Source organism: Rattus norvegicus, chromosome 6 (assembly GCF_021556685.1).
Source record: "Rattus norvegicus strain SHRSP/BbbUtx chromosome 6, alternate assembly SHRSP_T2T, whole genome shotgun sequence".
NCBI lineage: Eukaryota > Metazoa > Chordata > Mammalia > Rodentia > Muridae > Rattus > Rattus norvegicus.
The window spans coordinates 61,832,988-61,851,693 of NC_141539.1; the positions used below are offsets into that span (position 1 = coordinate 61,832,988).

Below are 18,706 nucleotides of genomic sequence, written 5' to 3' on the forward strand. Positions count from 1 at the left end.
ATATCGTTGGTGACCCCTATTCAAGGGAGACTTTCTAGGGTTTAAGGAAGTGATGGACATATAGCCACTCTTTGGCCCCTTTGAGAAACTGCTTGGTTTGGGAACACTATTATGTTTTACTTTCTTGCAACCAAGTCTCCTGTCGTGTCAGACTTTTGAACTCAGAAAGGAGATCTTAACTGCAAGATAATGGATAGGCTGGGACAGGCATCAAGTCAGCTGACCAACAAAGACAGGGAGAGGACTCTGAAGTGTCAGTCCTCTGTCTGAGCAGCAGACAATCCCTGTCAGCTTTAGAGACCAAGGCTCAGCCCCAGTATGGATGGGAGCCAGAACGTTGCTTTAATTTTGAGAGGAAGTCAGGATGCTTCTTGTATCAAGGACAGTCCTGTAAGCTCTCCGTAAGATTGTGTGGGCAGTTCTTAATGAAGACTTGCCCAGAGAAGGGATAGACAACCCTCTAAATGTACACGGAGGGCAACTTGTGTGACAGTCTTGTTCTGCCAAGCATTCAGTTGGTTGGCAGAAATTTCAGAAAATAACATGTATGTGCAATATTCAAATGTGGAAACTGCCACTCGGAGAGAAGCAATCTGACCTGTGTTGGGATGTTGGCCTACACTTCCTTCCAATCAACGCTTTTTGAATTCTGTTTTTTATAGTAATCTGGTGTAGTGTGTGTGTGTGTGTGTGTGTGTGTGTGTGTGTGTGGCTTTCTTTTCCCCCATAAAAGATGTGCTCAGCCAACTCATTTATTAGGAATATAAAAATTATAGGATTGCTTTTATGAGGTTTCAAGAACATCTATTACAAGGCTTTCATTTAATAAATAAGAAATCAAAAGAGGCTCTAGTTCAGCTGGGGTTCCTAGTCATCTTTAGACACTTTATTGTTACAGATGTCATTATCACATCCCTAGAAGTCACAGAGAATGTATATTTCTGTGTCAAAAAAGATCAATTTGTATATTTGAAAAATAGTTTGACTTCTACGTTTCTCTTAAATCATTTAAAATTATTATTATTGAAGCAAGATTTAAAAATACAAAAAATGTATTTAATGTACATAATGAATTTTACTTTCAATGTTACAGTTGAAACCTGGAACTTCATATATATTACCCAATTGGGTCCTCCTAAGATATATTCCCATCCACTACCTTCCTCCTCCTCTTCCTCCTCCTTCCTCTTCCTCCTCTTCTTCACTTCTTTTATTATTATTGTTTTTCTTTCTGTGTAACCCTGATCATCATGAAACTTCTTCAGATTCCCATTTTGAGTTTCTGCCCTGGCTTCCTTTATGGTGGGCTGTGATCCACTGTGATATGTGGTAGCAATTCATAAGACAAATCCTTTCCTCCTCAAGTTGCTTTTACAAAATTTGTCTGCTTAAACTTATTTACCTCTGTCAGTATTTTGACTGCATGCTATTATGTCTACCACCTGCATGCTTAGTGCCCTCAGGCATTGGATTCCCTGGAAACTGCCTTGTGGGTTAGAGGAGGAACCAAACAGCTAGCCCCAGCTAAAGCAACAAGGAATCATCCCTCCAGACCCAACCCCTACCTTCCCAAACGCACCAAGCTGCTTTTGTTACGGTCTTCATTCCAACAACAGAGAGTAAACTAGAAGAGACTGGTATATTTGGGAGGTAGCCATTCAGAAATACCCCATCTATTGATTAACTCATTTACCCGACAATATTCAGAAAACCATCAATTATGTCTGTCCCTAAGAACGTTAGAGCGCTGAAGAGTTTACCAGTGGGTAGAGGGTGTCCAACTTTAACAGAGAACACAGAGCTGAGAGAAATACCCCTTAGGAAGCAAATAGTGTGGATCTCTCTAGTGTTCTCATGGTGTTCAGAACTAGACCTAGAAAAAAAAATCTGAGAATATGTACACTGCAACATAGATGCATCTGTCTTTACTCACACTCTCTTCGTTGTCAAAAACAAAATATATAGAGCCATGAATTGTGTTTCCTGGTTTGTTTTCTTTGCTATTTCTTTTAGAAGTAAGTCACAAAGGCAAAAGCAAATACAGACATGCCCAGCCAGTGAGAAATTCATGGGTGGAAGTACTGGAGATGATAGAAACAGGAGAAATAGAAATCGAAGAAATGCAGAAGGGCTAAACTGAGAGCCTATGTCCCAACACAAGGAATGTGAGCTCCTTTCAACAGCACTTCCTGCTGGCAATTTCCTCCCCAAACTACATCTTTTCTGTTGGAAGACAATAGAATTTGCCATGTGGGAGTTCCAGCCCAGAGTTACCAGACTCTTCGAATTTTGCAGGCATACAGGTATGGATTATTGGGGATAATTTGTATTTTAAATGTTTTTGTGAATTCCCCATGAAAGTCAGTGTGTAGGTCAAACAAAATGTATCTGACTAGCACATTGAGAATTTCCCCTTAAACTCTTGGAAGAAGTTAGCCCAGGGTTCAGATCCCTGCACCCTAGCTTAAGCCCACAGGGTCCAAGACTTGTGGACGCATCTAGGAACCTGAATTTTTTGATGACTTTATTATGTAATTTCATTTGAGAACCAGGAAAATCACATACTGGGGGGAGGGGAAAGGTGCATAATTACATTTGAATTTCAAAGCATTAAACTTCATTAAATCCACTGCTTTATTGATGGGATTATATTACATCTAGAGCTTTTCTTCTAACAGGTACTACTGTGGCTTTTGTGGAATTTTTCAAGTCAGGATTATTGGCTCCAAGTTTACGGTTTAATAGATAGTTCATAGTTTAAGGACCAGGGGATAATGAGCACTTACCTTTAAAATGTTTCACAAAGTACCAGTTTAACATGCACACTACATGTGACTTCCTTTGCTTTATCATCTGATTTCTGGGTATTAGACACTATTTTCTGACTTCATGGTTGACAGACTTTCAGTAGGTGACAGTGGCAGTGGGTGCAAAAGGAGGATGTCTTCACCCGCATCCTTCTGTGACGGTCTTAATCCTTACCCCAATTCCCGCATCCCTTGTCAAGGGCATCCTGAGGTTATCAGTTATCTTTGAGCATGCAGAGGAGACACCATGTTTTTCCTTCTGTGATTTTTCACATTGCCTACTATCCTATAGAATGGTGTGTGCTATCCTGATCTATTTGACGTAGACCCATGTAAAAACAAGGTCATTTACTTACTTTTTTCTACTTTAGAGGTCTCTGTCTCTCTGTCTGTCTCTGTCTCTGTCTCTCTCTCTGTCTGTGAGTGTGTGTGTGAGTGTGTGTGAGTGCGTGTGTGTGTGTGTGGTGTGTGTGTGTGTGTGTGTGTGTGTGTGTGTACGTGCGTTTCTATATACTTGACTGGAACATGCTGCATAGACTAGGCTAGCCTCAAACTTGCAGCAATTCTCCTGTCTCTGCTTCCTAAGCTCTGAAATTAAGACTTGGGCGCCTTGCCAACTTTCTTCTTTTTGGTATTTTAATTTATGTGCAATTTTATTAGAATACAAGTCTTATTTAGGCATAAAAACATTTTTCAATTAATTACTTTATTTATTTATATCCCAAATGTTGTCCCTCTTCCTGGCCCCCCCTTTCAGAGTTCTTCAGCTCATTCCCCCCTCTCATTCTACCTCTGAGAGGGTTCTCCCCCTCCCCTTTCCCCCAGTATTCCCTTTCCTTGGGGCATCACATTTTGCCTGCTGTATTAACCATTTTTATAAAGCAGTACCATGATAGCTTGTATTTTTTTTTCTCAAACCACTTTTAGAAATCCAATTACTTAACATGCATTTTCAATGCCATAAGTCAACTGCAGACAAACCACTAATGTATATTATTTTACTTAAAAAACTAGTAGTGGAGGGACTATAAAGCTTTAAATAGTTTTATATGCAGGTTTAGAAACTTTCCAAACTTTAAAAGCAAAAACATGGTGTGTATGAGTGTGTGTGTGTGTGTGTGTGTGTGTGTGTGTGTGTGTGTGTCCGTGTTGTTCTCTTAAGACTCTAGGCTCTTATTTCAAAACCCAGATGGGATTTCAAAATACAAGTAAATAAATGTCAAAGCCTCTTGGCCTCTGCGCTGCCATTCTATGTCTGAAATCTTGCCAAAATGAAATTTTCCATTCAAGAAGGACTGGAATGTACTAAACTGATTTAAAACGACATTCTCAAAAAGTGGTGGAAACTTTGTGCAACTTCTGAGCACCTCTTCTTGCTCACACAGCCACAGTGGACATTTCCATGGACTATAACACAATTGAAAATCAAATTCCCAACCCTTTCCTTACCTTCTGCTACTGAATTTATTGTTCTTTTCCTCAGTGCCAAGTGTCGACTATAATTATGCTAGAAGCTAGTATTTCACTAAGGAGCCAGGAGTAGGACAAGGAAGAGAGAAAATATCTCACCGACTGTGAAGGCAAAAAAAGAGAAAGTAGCAGAGAGAAGGGGCATGACTCAAATGTCAAAAGACATACACTTCCACTCAACATTAGTCTGCTCAGAAGAGTTGTAGAGAATGGATGCTTAGTCACATAAGAACTGGACTTTCGATTACTGTGGGAGTCAAATAGTTAACAGGTAGAGTCCATCTAAAGAACTGCAGAGGAGAAATATGGAGAGTTTGCAGTATGATAGATCATCCTAAGAGAAGTGGCCAGCCTTGGGATGATTATTAGCATTCTAAGCTCCACCCCCACAGATACCTGGCAATAGCCAGGTATGCCTGACAGTAAAAAAGGAGCTGTTTGCCAGCTCCTTACTCTCTTGCTCTTACCCTCTTCCCCCTTTGTCCCTTCTCTCCCCATTCCCCTCCCCACTTCTCTCCAGGCACTCATGGCCTGCCTCTACTCCTCTCTCTCTCTCTCTCTCTCTCTCTCTCTCTCTCTCTCTCTCCTACTACCCTCTTAACTCCCTCCACATGCCCTGAATAAATTCTATTCTATACTATACAGTCGTGTAGCTGGTCCCTCAGGGGGAAGGGATGCCTCAGCATGGACCCACTGAAGCACCCTCTTTCCCCAGACCTCCATAGAACATACCCCACCCCCATCCTTTTAAAATACAACATTGATGCTGAACCCAGAATAGAACCAGGGACCCGGGACATAGCCTCGTTATAGTTTTATAAACACATCAATGATTTAGGGAGCTAAAAACTCGCAATCTGTGAAAACGTGCACTAAAAGAAGCCGGAGAGAAAATGACACTGGGATAAATAAAAGTAGAAATGAGAGCTATAGAACATTATAGGAGAACGCTGAATAGTTTCTACACCGGAAGACGGCTTGCACCTTTAAACAGTCACGTGCTGAAGAGCAAAAGAAAGTTACTAGTCCTTTTTAAGCTTTCTTTCTACTCTCAGTTCCCTCCTTTTCAGGATTTTCTCTTAGAGCACCCCTGGAATTATACAGTGTGAATGTTCCTTTAGCCTAGACTTACTTCCTCTCACTTTATTGCTCTTCGACAGAAAGATACTTCCTCTCCTCTACCTTCATTGGTACCAAGTGTGCATAGGGAAGAGATGAAAGGAACACACACTGGCGCGCGTGCGCCCGCAAAACAACAACAACAACAACAACAACAACAACAACAAAAACTTTTGTGGTTTGGGGAACTTGGGCCTTTGTGGTATCTTTTTTCCCTTGTTCCGCCACGCCTCCAACCACGTGACCCAGAAAGATTGGGATTTTGTGAATGGAGTCGAAAGGTGGAGGGGGGAGGGCAACGCCCCCTGCTCGAAAGCAGCCAATCCGCTGGCGGAGCGCTGCGGGGTCAGCAATAAACAACAATGGACTGGAAATTCACGGTTCCTTATTGGCTTCAGGGACAGGCTCTCGGGGCCTTTCGAGAAGCTCCGCCCCCTCCCGGTTGCTCTGGATACCTGTCGGGCTCTGGCCTCAGAGAAAGGCTTTGGAAACTGTTGCTGCCTTGTCCGGGGTTTGCAGATTGCCGGGGTACCCACCACTATTGTCCCCTGTTCCGGTTGCACCCCCCACAAAGTCTCGTAGCGCTCGAACGCATCCCTCCTCCGGGCTCTGACACTGTCCTCTCTCAAAGTGGACGCGCGCGGTGCACTGACTAGTCTCTGGGCAAGCATTGTGTGTACCCTGGAAGACTATAATTTTCCCATGATGAAGCGCAGAGTGGCTTTGTCATAAACCACGCTCTTTCTCCGCGAGGCTGGAGTGCCAGGCGCGCACGCTCCCATTTTGATGTTTCCACCATGTTCCATTTAAGGAAAGAAACTTTCAAATAGAAATTGAGAACTGCAGCACAATGTTCAACGGGGCTAAACAGCTGCTGGAAAAGTCCTTTAGTCCCCAGTTCTGGTCACCGCCAGGGTCTAAGTGACTTTCAGAACTGTGAAGCCCCCGCCCCGCCCCTCTCTGGCCTCCAACCCTTGGTAGGACAGCGGCTGCAAAGGGGACACAACAGAACTAAGCCCTATGGGCAGGCAGCTTCAGGGACATTCTCGTTTCCAAACGTCCCATCATTGTCCTTGTAACCCGAGCCCTCCCTGCTCTCCCCCCAACTTCTGGTTGGAAGAAGTGAAATCCTCAAGTACAGTAAGTGACACCCTCCGCCTCTCTGTATACATAACAAAAGCTCCGGAAACGGCGGGGACAGGGGTGGGGGGGAGAAGGGGGCGGGAGGGGGGCATCTGAATTACCAAGTCCTCCCCCACCCCTCTGTGGCCCACTGGAGGTTTATTTCCTCTCAGCACTCTCCCGGGTGAATCTGATTTTTATACTTTCCTCGCCCACACTGCTACGTACTCCTCCGGATCCTCTCTTCCAGCGCCACCTCTCCCTTGCTTTCATTACAATGTTTTCATGTGGAACTGACGAAAGGAGATCGTTTTTGTTGAAGATGTATTAAAAGAAAAATCTTATAAGCCCTATTATAGTGGTGATTAGTGTTGAAAAAAAAATGAAAAAAAAAAAATAGCTTGGACCGAAAGCTGCTTGGGAGGAAGGCTGGAGCGCGTGGTGGGTGGACTCCTGGTCAGAAGTAGAGAAAGGAGATTGTGGACATTTAATGTGTACCCGAACCTCTACGACAGTGCTTTAAGGACATCGGCCTAATAATAATGGATCAAACAACGATAGGAATGAGAGCTGGTTGACTCAGTACACTAGGTTTCAGAATCCCTCCGGTCTTAACCAAAACAGCGAGTTAGGAAGGAAGTGGGTTTCCTCGGTGGTTTTTCTTGGGTGCGGACCTAAGACTTCTCCCAGAGTGGTCGCATAGGAATAGGGGTGCGGGAGACTCTAGGGAAGGGGCCAAAAGCTGCCTGATTGACAGCCCGAAATCTGATCTTGTGAAAGAGACGTGGAGCCAATGGGAGGCAGCGATCCATCAGTTTGGATTGGAGGCCCCTGGAGGAGAAGTAGAGGAAAAACCACCGAATTCAGCTCTGTCAGAGGCGCTTTCGGCTTCCAAGGGGAAGTGCTGGGCAATAATTAATGTTTTTATTAAATTTGGAGGGAATTTTTTGCAGCCGTTCGCCTAGCGTGGCCTTCAGGTGGGTATTTCCAACAACTTTTTATGTCTCTCCAGATAATTGCATGGCTGTGGGTTGCAAAAACTATTCTTATGAAAGAGGTATCTCCGTCTCTTTAGTCCCGTTAGGTGAAAAGCAAGTCTCGTTGATCGCCATTGCTAGTTTTGCACACGTTTGCGAATCAGAGCTGCCTGGGGCACACTGACCGAGCAGGGAACATCCAGGGTGTAAATAAATACATCGTCTCTTGTTAGGATATTTGATAGGACCGAAAGTATGTAAATTGTGAACTCTCTTGGCTCTCTTTGGATCCAGGTGAAGAAGGCGGCGTAGGGGAGGGTTATTTTTGTGAATGGGGCTGTCGAGGGTAATTAGCTATGCAAATGCAAGAGCTTCATTCATGATTTTTTAAAGCCTAAAAGCCATCTTGTTCCCCTCTAGGTTGATAGAAGTCCAGATCCCGAGGAAATCTGCAGCTAAATGCTCAAAATATAAAACACTGAGCTAGTATTTGAGAAGAGGAGCAGAATGGATGGATTTTATGACCAGCAAGTGCCTTACGTGGTCACCAACGTGAGTGCTCAGTTCGAAAGTTGCTGTTTATAAACTTGACTCGGACGGGGGTGGGGAGAGCGAGAGATGCGAAGGGAGGGGGCAGGGGGTTGGGACTGCAGACACTTTATCTGCTTTGTTGCCACTGTAGGGCGACTCTGCTTCTAGAAGCCCTATCTACAAAATGAGCTTACCTTTGAGTGATTCGGATAAGGCACAGTTTTGTTTTAAGACCCCTTCTTCTGGTTAATGTGTCCACGATGAGTGCAAGAGGAGACGGAGGGCAGCAGCAGCTGCACTCAAAGTTTGTGGCTGGGTTTATCTGCCACATTGAAAAGAACGAAGTTGAGACAAATGCTGACAATTTTTTGTTTACATGGGGTGTCTTGGGCGTTTTCTTCCCCTTTCTCATTTTCTCACTTTCCCCAGTTTTCCTTTGACTTCTTTTACTGCGGGTGGGGGGTGCTGTCTGAGTGAATGGAATTCACTGTTAATCTGGAGTTGATTCAGTTAAAAAAAAATTAAGTGTTTTAGCTTAATGTTTTGATGCTGAGATTACGTGTAACTAGGATGAGGATAAGCAGGAGTGTTATGACATGCTCTGGGAAGCAACTCTCCCTCGCTGTTAAACTCTCAGTTTGAGATTTTACTGTCAAAGTCAGACAATACATATTGGAGTTCTCCTATAAACTTTTTTTTTTCCACTCAGAGAGAGGATCCAGTAGGCTTAAGTTATGTATGCATGATTTGTTTTTTTTTTTTTTTTAATGTGTGACATCTGAGATTTATATTCTTTTAAAGGATTTTATCTTTCCCTTTGTAGAGTCAGCGTGGGAGAAACTGTACCGAGAAACCAACAAATGTCAGGAAAAGAAAATTCATTAACAGAGATCTGGCTCATGATTCAGAAGGTGAGGTTTGATTCTGAGCTGAACGTCTCTTTTTTTCCGCTTACACTCTCTACCCTCCAAGTCAGGGGCACATCTCCATCTCACCTCAAAAATAGTAGACCTTGAAACATGGACTGTCCATGCAGCCACTCACACAGTGAGTTTGCCTTGGAGACTATTTTATAGTCTTGCCACAAAATTAATGAGAAGAAAATGAACCTGCAGCAGTGACCTTCTTATTTTAAAGAGTATTCTGTGTTGATTCTTGTCCACTGGGCAGATAATTCCCTATAACTGAGATAACAATTTCAAGCTGTAACACCCTGGGATAAAGTAAGCAGCTATGCCTACTGCTTCTGCTTTTCTTTCAACATTATTACAAGTTAAACAATATAAGTGGATTCATATACTATTGTTGAAATTTTATGAGTGAGTTTGATGACTGCATTTTTGAAGTCATAACATTTGTTGATAGGCCTTAACATGTTCACTAGATCCAACTTGAGGCTTATTGAATGCTTATTTAGTGAATTAGGCTGTACGCTCTTCCTATAAACTGTTGGTAGGAGGTCAATATATTATGAATTATTTCAGCCCTGTGGGGCCACTCATTATGGATTGAAAAAACTTAGACTTAATTACTAAAGTTCACATTGAATTTAAATTAAGTGGACTGAATCCTAAAACTTCATAAAATTTTCATTTTCATTAGATACTTCTCTTCCTTTCCCCCCTCCATGGCAGAATATAATTTGGAATTGATAATAAACCAAGCAGGGCACTAGTGTCTTTGACTTTCACAGACGTGCTAATGTAGAAAATTTTCTTGAAATGTTTATATTTGGAGTTGTACCCTGTATTAGTGTTGAGCTATTTGGCTGGAAAATGTAACTTGGGAGTTAACTCAAGTCTTGTTGGTTTTGTACATAAAATTAAAAATGTAAAAGTTCTGTCTTTCTAATATTTGCTCCACTTCTATTTTAGCAAGAGTTAAATGTACTTAGGAAAGGTTTCTGTGCAGGGATCATCTTAGTGAATTTTAGTGTATGTGTTTTTTCGTCTCCTGAGCTTATTTCTTAATTATTTTGAAGAAGAAAAAAAAAAGACAAAAGAAGGTAATTTGATTTAGTTGCCTAATATGATATTATTTAGTTGCCTAAAGAAATACCTTAAAGTGTCCCTTAATTGATGTCATAAGTAAGCAGGATTATTAAGATACTGAGATATGAAACCTATGTTCAGTAGATGCTCCCTAAACTAAAATCATACTGAATGGCAGCGTCATGACAAACATTTTCATTTAATGAAGCCTGCAGACTGTCGAGTCTCATGTTTGTGTGTTTGACTTGCTTTTCAGAACTCTTTCAAGATCTGAGTCAGTTACAAGAAACATGGCTTGCTGAAGGTAAGAGAGGGAGAATTGTCTTTAAGGGGGAAAAGCAACTCTAGAAGGGGGTGGAGGGAGTCCTGAACTTGCTGTCTTAAATGTTCAACCCAATTAATTGAGCTCTAAAAGAGCCACCTCATGTGTCATGCATACATTAGAGCCTCTGATGAGTTTGTCTTTAGGGACTCTGGGGCTCCACTACCCAGTGTCATCACAAATTACCAGGAGAAATTGCTTCCAGCTCACAATCACATCTGCTTTTGGCAAGAACTAATGCACCAAGACTTCAGGTTCTAAGCCTCTGTTCAGATTTTAATTGCAATTGATCAGGTTTATATTATTGTACCTCAAGAGACTTCCAGCCAGAAGCGGCTGGCTTGCTGTTTCCCTTAGAGCCGTGCATGTGATTGTTTGGTGCTCTGCTGAAGGACTTTTCTGATGGCAGAAATTAGTTTCTCTGGGCTCATCAGGACGGGATGCTTCAAGATTTAAGTGCAGGTGTCTTCTTTCCTCCTTGCTCACAGCACAGAACGTTAGGTGTGTATGTCACAGTTAAGAAATCTCTCTCTGGGTTTAAAATACATCTTTTAAGGGGATTTGGAGATTTTTAAAAAATGTTTCGTGTTTTATGATGCATGTAATGCTTGTTGAAGTTTGACTTTTGATGTCTTGTGACTTTTATTAGGGTTTCCTATGGAGACATTTAATAGCATTTTTGGACTTTTTTTTTTTTTAAATGTTATGCTCTAACCTATTATATCTTTTATTGTGTGCAACTTTGTTTATAGGGACAGTGAGATGAGGCTTCAGTAAAGCTTGACACATGTTCAGATATGCTTAAGGTGGAAGGTGTTTATCGGTTATTTACTATTTCAAATTTTAATTTTGGATATTTGTGAAATATTATTTTATAAGCTCTTTGTGTGTGTGTGTGTGTGTGTGTGTGTGTGTGTGTTTGTGTGTAGGGGGAATGAGAAAGTTGCAGATATTTAAGCATTAATATGTTTTGTTATTTGCTTACTTACTTTCTGTGGGGACTCTAATTCTGGTATTAGATTTTCAAGATGGTTCAAAGCAAAGGGAGGGTCTCCAAATGGAACCCGGTGCTTCTCTAGCTGCTTTGAGGTAGACTGAGGGGTTTTTAGTCAGGATCTTGTACTCAGTTGGTCAAGTTGCTGTTAGCATGTAAACAAGTTTCTTTGTCTTGCTGATAATTCTAGTTCTTCAAAAGGCTTTTACAATCTTAAAGGATTCAGAATTATTTAAGTTAAATAGCTCTTAATTATCCTTTGGAAGGGGGATTGCATTTATGTGTTAATGAATGGTAAGTATCTGAAATTTAAGGTCATTTTTTGCTTATCTCTAAATGAAACTTACTGTAATAGATTACTCAGTATTGCCATGTAAACCATATATTCAGATAGGTTTCTCATAAAAATTTGCAGAGGCTCTTATGTTAACTTTTACTTGGTGTTTTTTGCCAAGTTGAAGGTTATGGGGCATTTTGTTTACTCAAGAATTTACTTGCTTATCCAAAATAAGTTACTATACTTACCTAGTTGTTCCGGAAGGTTTACTGGTTCTTAAAGATGTTTGAATTTGAAAAGTGAATCCAAATCTGGTTGGCAGATTTCAGATGTGCATAACAGCTGTTTCTGGAATTTTAAAATGTGGATCTGTGGCAGACTCTTATCATTTTTAGTACATTTTCTTTCTTTTATTTTTTTTTTACTTTCCACTTGATTTATTGTGTCTTATGGCTCAGATAGGAGAGTTGAATAATTTATCTGAGTTTGAGTTTATCATTTAAAACAGTACGGAATATTCTTATCTCTTCATTACCTGCGAATCAACGCTGAAGGCTTATCTTTATATAAAGTAAACCTAGATAAGGACTAATGTATTTGGAGGAACATACTTTTACTTAGAAAAGAATTCATAAGCTTAATTAAATACAGGAATTAATCTTGAGGGTATTTCTTTATTAAATACCAGGTGTGCTATTTACAAACTGCATTTTAGAATAATATAAACATTCTCAAAATAACTGCATGAATTTATATAGTTATGATGTAAGCAAATTTTATTAATGCAATTTAAAAATCTAATAGTAAGAAGGGTTTTTATTTTAAATGTTAGTGGACACGACATTTAGTTTTGGTTCTTCGCAATTAAGTATAATTATCGTGCACATATATCCTAATTTGGCTTATCCTCTGACCTGACCAATATTAGCTAAGAGATTGAAAAAAATTAACTGGTTAATTTGTCACTAGTTTTGTTCATTTGTGTTCTTCTGGACAGGAAGAAATTAATGGATTACTAAACCTGCAAAGTCTAAACTGTTACATATTTCTTTTCTTAATGCTCTCTAGCCAAGAAAGTAACCAGGGAATTTTAAGGCATTTTTGATTTTTTAAAAAGAGATCACTGACAATTAAAATTGACCAAGTTTCTCCCAGGAGTTAGAATCCCTCTAGGAAGCCAACAGGTCCAAAAATGTTTTTAGACATAAGAATCAAGTTTGCTACAGTATGTCATATGATAATCACGCTGAAAACATTTCCCAGAGTTCCTAAATATAAATGATGCTTTCTTAGAATTTTTAATATGATTTTTGCTTGCAAGGATTTTTATAAACTATACCAAGTAGAACACACTAATTACTTATGAGTAAATGATTGTCTTATTTCCAAAAGGCAGTTGAGGTAGAACAGGCAGGACTGTTGGAAGGTATGGATGGAGTTCATATAGTCTTTTCTAAAAATATAATGGCATTTTCCTCTACAACTTTATCTCTATACAGAGATGGGAAACATGTTTATAAAAAGTAACTTCCCATTAGAAACACTTTTCCAAGCCATAGTGCTGCAATTTTCAGGCTTGTAACAAATAAACCACACTTCAAAATCATCACATCCTGAAGGAAATTATAAAGCTAATGTTTTCAGTGACCACAATACTAGATAAAAGAAGAGGCTATGTGTACTTTCAATGTTATCAGAGCTAGTTTATATTGAACTTCACTAGGGACAATTCTTTATTGATTCTCAGACCTTTGAATTGGATTGCTAAGGACGAGCCATTGGAATTATTTGCTCCCTTGAAATAACTAGTTCAAATGCCACCCCTGTCATCATTATAGCAACTTTGTGTTCTTAACTTGTTTTGAAAGCTGTAGTAAGTAACATCTAAAACTGTGGGTGGGTAGGGGGAGCAGAACTAGAAACTAAGTCAAGAAAGCATTGCACTTTTCTAAACATATCCAAGCAGTGCTCGCCTAGTAACAGAACTTATAGGAAAGTAATATGTTGCAGTGTATATCTCATGGGAAACAGTTACTTTTGTCTTACTTTGTTGTCGCCTGGGTGTCCTGAGGTCCTCCACTCTGAAGGAGCTTGAGAGAACTCCACCCCAGGGTCAAAGGCTTTCTGTGACACTATGAAGTCAATAGCAGGATGCAGCCACAGTTATACCTTTGGAGTTTTAACACCAAGAACAATGTTCTCCATCAAAGGTCACTATTATCTCATAGGAAGAAAGAGATAGCCTTTTCGTTTCATGAAATCATCAAATACTACTCTTGCTGATGGAGAAATAGAGACATTAATAGGTTTTTCTCAGTTTGCTTCTGATACAGCATTTACACCCAAATTATGTTTTTATGAGAGTTACTGGGAAGGTGAGCTGTTGTTATTCTTTATGTGTGGCCTTCACCACACACACAGTGCTCAGGAAACTTGTTTTTTACTGTTGAAATATCCTAGGAAAATAGATGACAGCATGGGCCTTCCATTTGCTCTTCTTTCTTTTTCTTATTTGGCTCAGTATTTAAAACTCTAGTACTTCGTGTGGCTCTATGAAATGGGATCTGATAATTGAGCATTAAGGATGAACATATAGGTACTTGGAACTGGGTTGTAGATGATTCTTGGTATGTGTGTGTGGGTATGCTCGCTCGTGTGTGTGTGTGTGTGTGTGTGTGTGTGTGTGTGTGTGTACCTGTGTGTGTAGTGTGTGTGTGTGTGTACCTGTGTGTGTAGTGTGTGTGTGTGTGTGTGTGTGTACCTGTGTGTGTAGTGTGTGTGTGTGTGTGTGTGTGTGTGTGTACCTGTGTGTGTAGTGTGCTGTAAGGAGTTACAGCTGCTATCATCCTTCGTTTGTTTTTGTTGTTGCACCAGAAAGTTCGGTAAGATGTGAAAGGACTTTAATGACGCTAATTTTTTAGTAATGGTAGAAGGTAGAACAAATGGAGCAAGTGTCCTTTGTGGCTAAATAATGTAAATGTGGCTCACCTAAGATCTACTGACAAAGGAAAAAAAAATATTGTTAAATAGAAAAATTGGACTGAGTGGGTTATAGTGTCCTTTTTCTTTTCTTTAGAAAGTGTTGACCTGTGCTGGCGAAAGGTTGCTGAACTTTTTCTATTGAGTTACAAAGACTGTAATATCTTGCATGTTATACTGCAACTTTATTTCTTTGATTTATGTATAACTTTGTAATTAAAAATAATAAAAATAATGATAGAGTCAGACCTCTGTAGCACTGGAGGAAAAAAAAGGATCTGGCTGCAAACTGCGGCTGGTTGGCTCTTTGGGCTTCTCTTTTAAGTTTTCAAGTCACTGCAGGTCAGTCTAGTTCAAAAATGAAGCCGTTTTGAGACCTTCCCCTTTTCCTGCTTTGAGTGCACATGCAAAGAGTGTGTCAAGCATTAAAGGCCTCTCTGTCTAGGGAAGTCCCCCTTCCCTTTCTGTTTAAATATGTTTATATTTCTGCACTAATTAATGCTTTTACTTTGCAAGGATTTTAATGTGAAAACCGGATGTGGTCTATAAAACCAGGCTCAGTGAACTCATGATTATTTTGTTCCATGGACTGAAGCCTCATTTTAGGATTAGAAGGGGTACCACAGTGCAAATGTCTATTTTCTTCTTGGTTTACTTAAAAGAAACTGTAAATTTCTTTAGGTAAATTTGTTTCTAAACTTTGATCGGAATGCTATAAGCCTCAACAATGAGCTCTTATGTTCTTGTGGCTCAAATTTTGAGTGATAGGCAAGTGGGGGAAAAAAAAGCCATTCATTTATTTATTTTATTGCTTGTATTATTTTGTTCCAGGGAATCAAACTTAGGGCTTATCACATGCTCATCAAGTGCTCTGTCACTGAAGGACATCCTAGCCCTTTTAGTGGCCCTTCCTCGCCCCCCCTCCCGCCCCCGTTTTCTCCTTCCCACTTCTTGCTCTTCTTTCTCCCTTCTTCTCTCCACTTTTCCTTACTTTCCATTTTTCTCCCTAAGTTTTGTGCATCCATATTTTGGGAACAAGGTGCCCTGTAATGTAGGATGTGTGTATACATCTCTTTCCTCCTCTTCCCTCCCACACGCTTCTCTTTATGCATACGTATGTGTCGTTTATTTTAGCGTGTTTCTCAATGGATCCGTTTGAGAAAAAGCAGTAAACTTGGCGTGTTTACCCTGCAAGTTCAGCTTACTTGCTTCAGTTCTTTGGAAGGGTGTGACATGAAAAGATTGCGGTTGGGCCACATGGTTCATGCTGGACTGTGTTTTTGTGAATGGAGGCAGAAATCCAGTTCTGCCTGCTTGTCTTGAGGAAACGCTGAGGAGATCAGCTGTCTCATTCACGGGCAGAAAGTATGAGTCATACATCTTCCGCCTTGTTTGGCTCCAGGTCATTGTTACAGTGGATAGAACTGGTTTTAATTAAATATTAACCCCTTTAATACTTGACATTTGTTTCTTTTGTAATTTTCCCACTCCTCCCCCGCTTGGCTTTAAAAGAAAACTCAACAGACAGCTAGCTTGTAAGAAGACGGTTTTTTTATTTGCCTGCAGCTAAATTGGAAAAAAAAATTTTTTTAAACGTTCACCATTTCTTAAGCGGCGAATACTATTTTATTTAAACGTTGAAAATCGGCATAGAGCAGAAGCAAGCTGTATGTAAAACTGCTCTTCCCCAAGGCGGTGGTGCTTAAGAACACATATGAAAGTTGAAAAATGGGGCATCAATTCTGTGACATTTTGGTTGCGATTAATACTTTTATGAATTTTTTTTCCCAGAGTGCTGCTATGTCGCATCAGGCAAAGTATTAGAGAGCAGCTTTAGAGAGGAAGGTAGATTAAACCAATAGCCTAGAGTGCTTATAGTGTCCTTTTCAGGAAGAGCTTTGGAGACGAGTCGTAACTGGTCTATTAACGTGCAATGAACTGATAGAGGGGCTTCAGCTCTTACCAGTAAAATGGTAATTGTTCACTCTTCATGAAAGTCTTTTATTGGTCTTTGGTACATATTTTCTCCCCTTCTCCAATTTTCGTCTTCTTCCTCTTTCATTACATTGTGCCCAGAAACATTTTCATTCCCCAAAGATGATCACTTCGGGCATAGTTTTGACAGTAATGCAATAAAAAAATTTGAGATTTTTTTTTTTGCTTGGCTTCTAATTACTAATTTTTAACTTTGGCTTTGGTATGGCTTGCAGCAATATTTCAGGCAGCTGTAGTTTACTTCTTCATAGAAGTCTTGTGAATTAAAGAAAAAAAATGTAGGATACAAGTGTGGGGATCTGTGTCATATTTTCCTTGCCCAAATCCAACTTGTGTTTTTAGTTAAATGCTTTCCTTCTCCTCCAACTTCAAGTTCGAGGTAGACTTGAGCTTTTGTCTATTTAAATAGGGTGCTGCTTTGCTCAGTCTATTCAGTTTCTTAAGATTAGCTTCTGTGAAAATGTGAGTCATATGTTTTTTGTTAAAATTCTGTAATATGTTCAAGCATAAGTGTGAAGTACTTATTCAGTATGTTAAGGAGTTAGAACAGAAATAGCATTCTTCATCCTTACTCTTTTTACAAATTGTTGGTCTGGAACTATTTTCTCCGTACTTAGGAGGTATACCTTCTAGATTCCTCTGCCCCTCAAATATTTTCCCTCACCCCACACATATGCCAACACCCAGCTCATGCCGCACACCCACAGGGGCCTTTTTTGCTGCTACTCATGTGGTGATGTGCTCTATGGAGCTGCGACTCCAGCTTACAAAACTAAGGCAAAGTCTTGCAGAGAGTATATCCGTACCAGCACCAGCATATTAAGTTGCATATAGCTCACTACCTATTTTTAACCATTTATATTATCATTAGATTATTGAAATGATGTTTTATGATTTTATTGCATTTGTCTGCTTTGTGCTACCACACTGAAATGAAGGTTCATTTTAAATATAAAATTATCTTATTATTTTCTATGTGTAGGTACTTAGGCTGAATATTTGATGGGTATACCTAATTCCCTCAAATATCAGATCCCCTGGGACTGGAATTAGAGATGATGTGAGTCAGTATGTGAGGTGCTAGGAATTGAACCTGGGTCCTCTGGAAGAAGAGATAGTGGTCTTCACCATTGAGCCATCTCTCCAGCCCCAAATGTGGGCTTTTTAAAAGCACATTTTCCACCTCAATAGCTATATCTGTTTAGCTCTTTTGGTTGTTTTTGTTTTGTTGCTACTCTGTGTAGATCCTAGATGTCCTAGAACTCACTCTGTAGACGAAGATGGCCCCAACCTCAGAAATCGACCAGCCTCTGCCTCTCCAGTGCTGGAACAAAAGTGTTTGCCATGAAACTTGCCCTGTATTTCTTCACATTTCAATTTTGAAGGAAAACTACAAGATGGATTTCATTTACTTGCTATTATTAAATATGTATCAAAGCATTTCCAATTATTTTAGGTGTAAAAGCACATTGTAAAGTACATTTCTTCTATGTGTAACTCATCATTCTGAGCAGGAAGTCAAGTCTACCCCAATGTCCAAACTACGTTGTCAATAGCAAAAATCTAATACAAGCAACTGAGAAGATGCCAGGACACCCACCTTTTCCGACTCAAGCCAGGTGTTTGCTTCTTTGCTTGCTTATTTTTGAGACAGGGTCTCTCTGTGTAGCCCTGACTTTCATGGAACTGGCTTTGTAGACCAGGCTGGCCTCAAACTCAGAGACCCACTTGTTTCTGTCAGATTGCTAGGGTTAAAGATACGAGCCACTACCTCCTGCCTCATGCAGTCATGTTTGCTTGAAGTGAAAGCACACAAACAGACAAACAAAATCCCCCCAAAAACAAAAGCAAACGCCTGGTCACAATAATGTCTGAAGAGCATTTGTGAATGTGACTTTTCAGAAAACAGACGTGGTAGAAGATTGGAAAGAAGGAAGGACCTAAGTCCTAAATATCTGGGATCATGCATAAAGGACTCGATGTATTAGTTTCAAAAATCTCCTTATCATATTAAGGTGGGTGGAGGGTGGTAATTGGCATTTACAGAAATTAAAGATTTACCCATAGGTGGCAAGTCACGAGTCTTTGAGGTGAAATTTATCCCTCTTGAAAGTTATTAAAC

The 18,706-nt window shown here is 40.1% G+C and overlaps 1 protein-coding gene across 9 annotated transcripts in view; it reads left to right on the top strand.

Moving 5' to 3' along the window:
- The first annotated feature begins 6,372 nt into the window (after nucleotides 1-6,372).
- The window catches only part of Etv1 (ETS variant transcription factor 1), an 89,102-nt gene continuing 76,768 nt past the window's right edge, over nucleotides 6,373-18,706 (top strand). The window contains exons 1-4 of one of the 9 annotated variants that reach the window (XM_087553788.1): nucleotides 6,373-6,536; nucleotides 7,916-8,047; nucleotides 8,850-8,937; nucleotides 10,274-10,321. In XM_087553788.1, coding sequence (XP_087409914.1) covers nucleotides 8,003-8,047; nucleotides 8,850-8,937; nucleotides 10,274-10,321 — 181 coding nt within the window. In that variant the 5' untranslated portion in view covers nucleotides 6,373-6,536; nucleotides 7,916-8,002. 9 annotated transcript variants of the gene reach the window in all.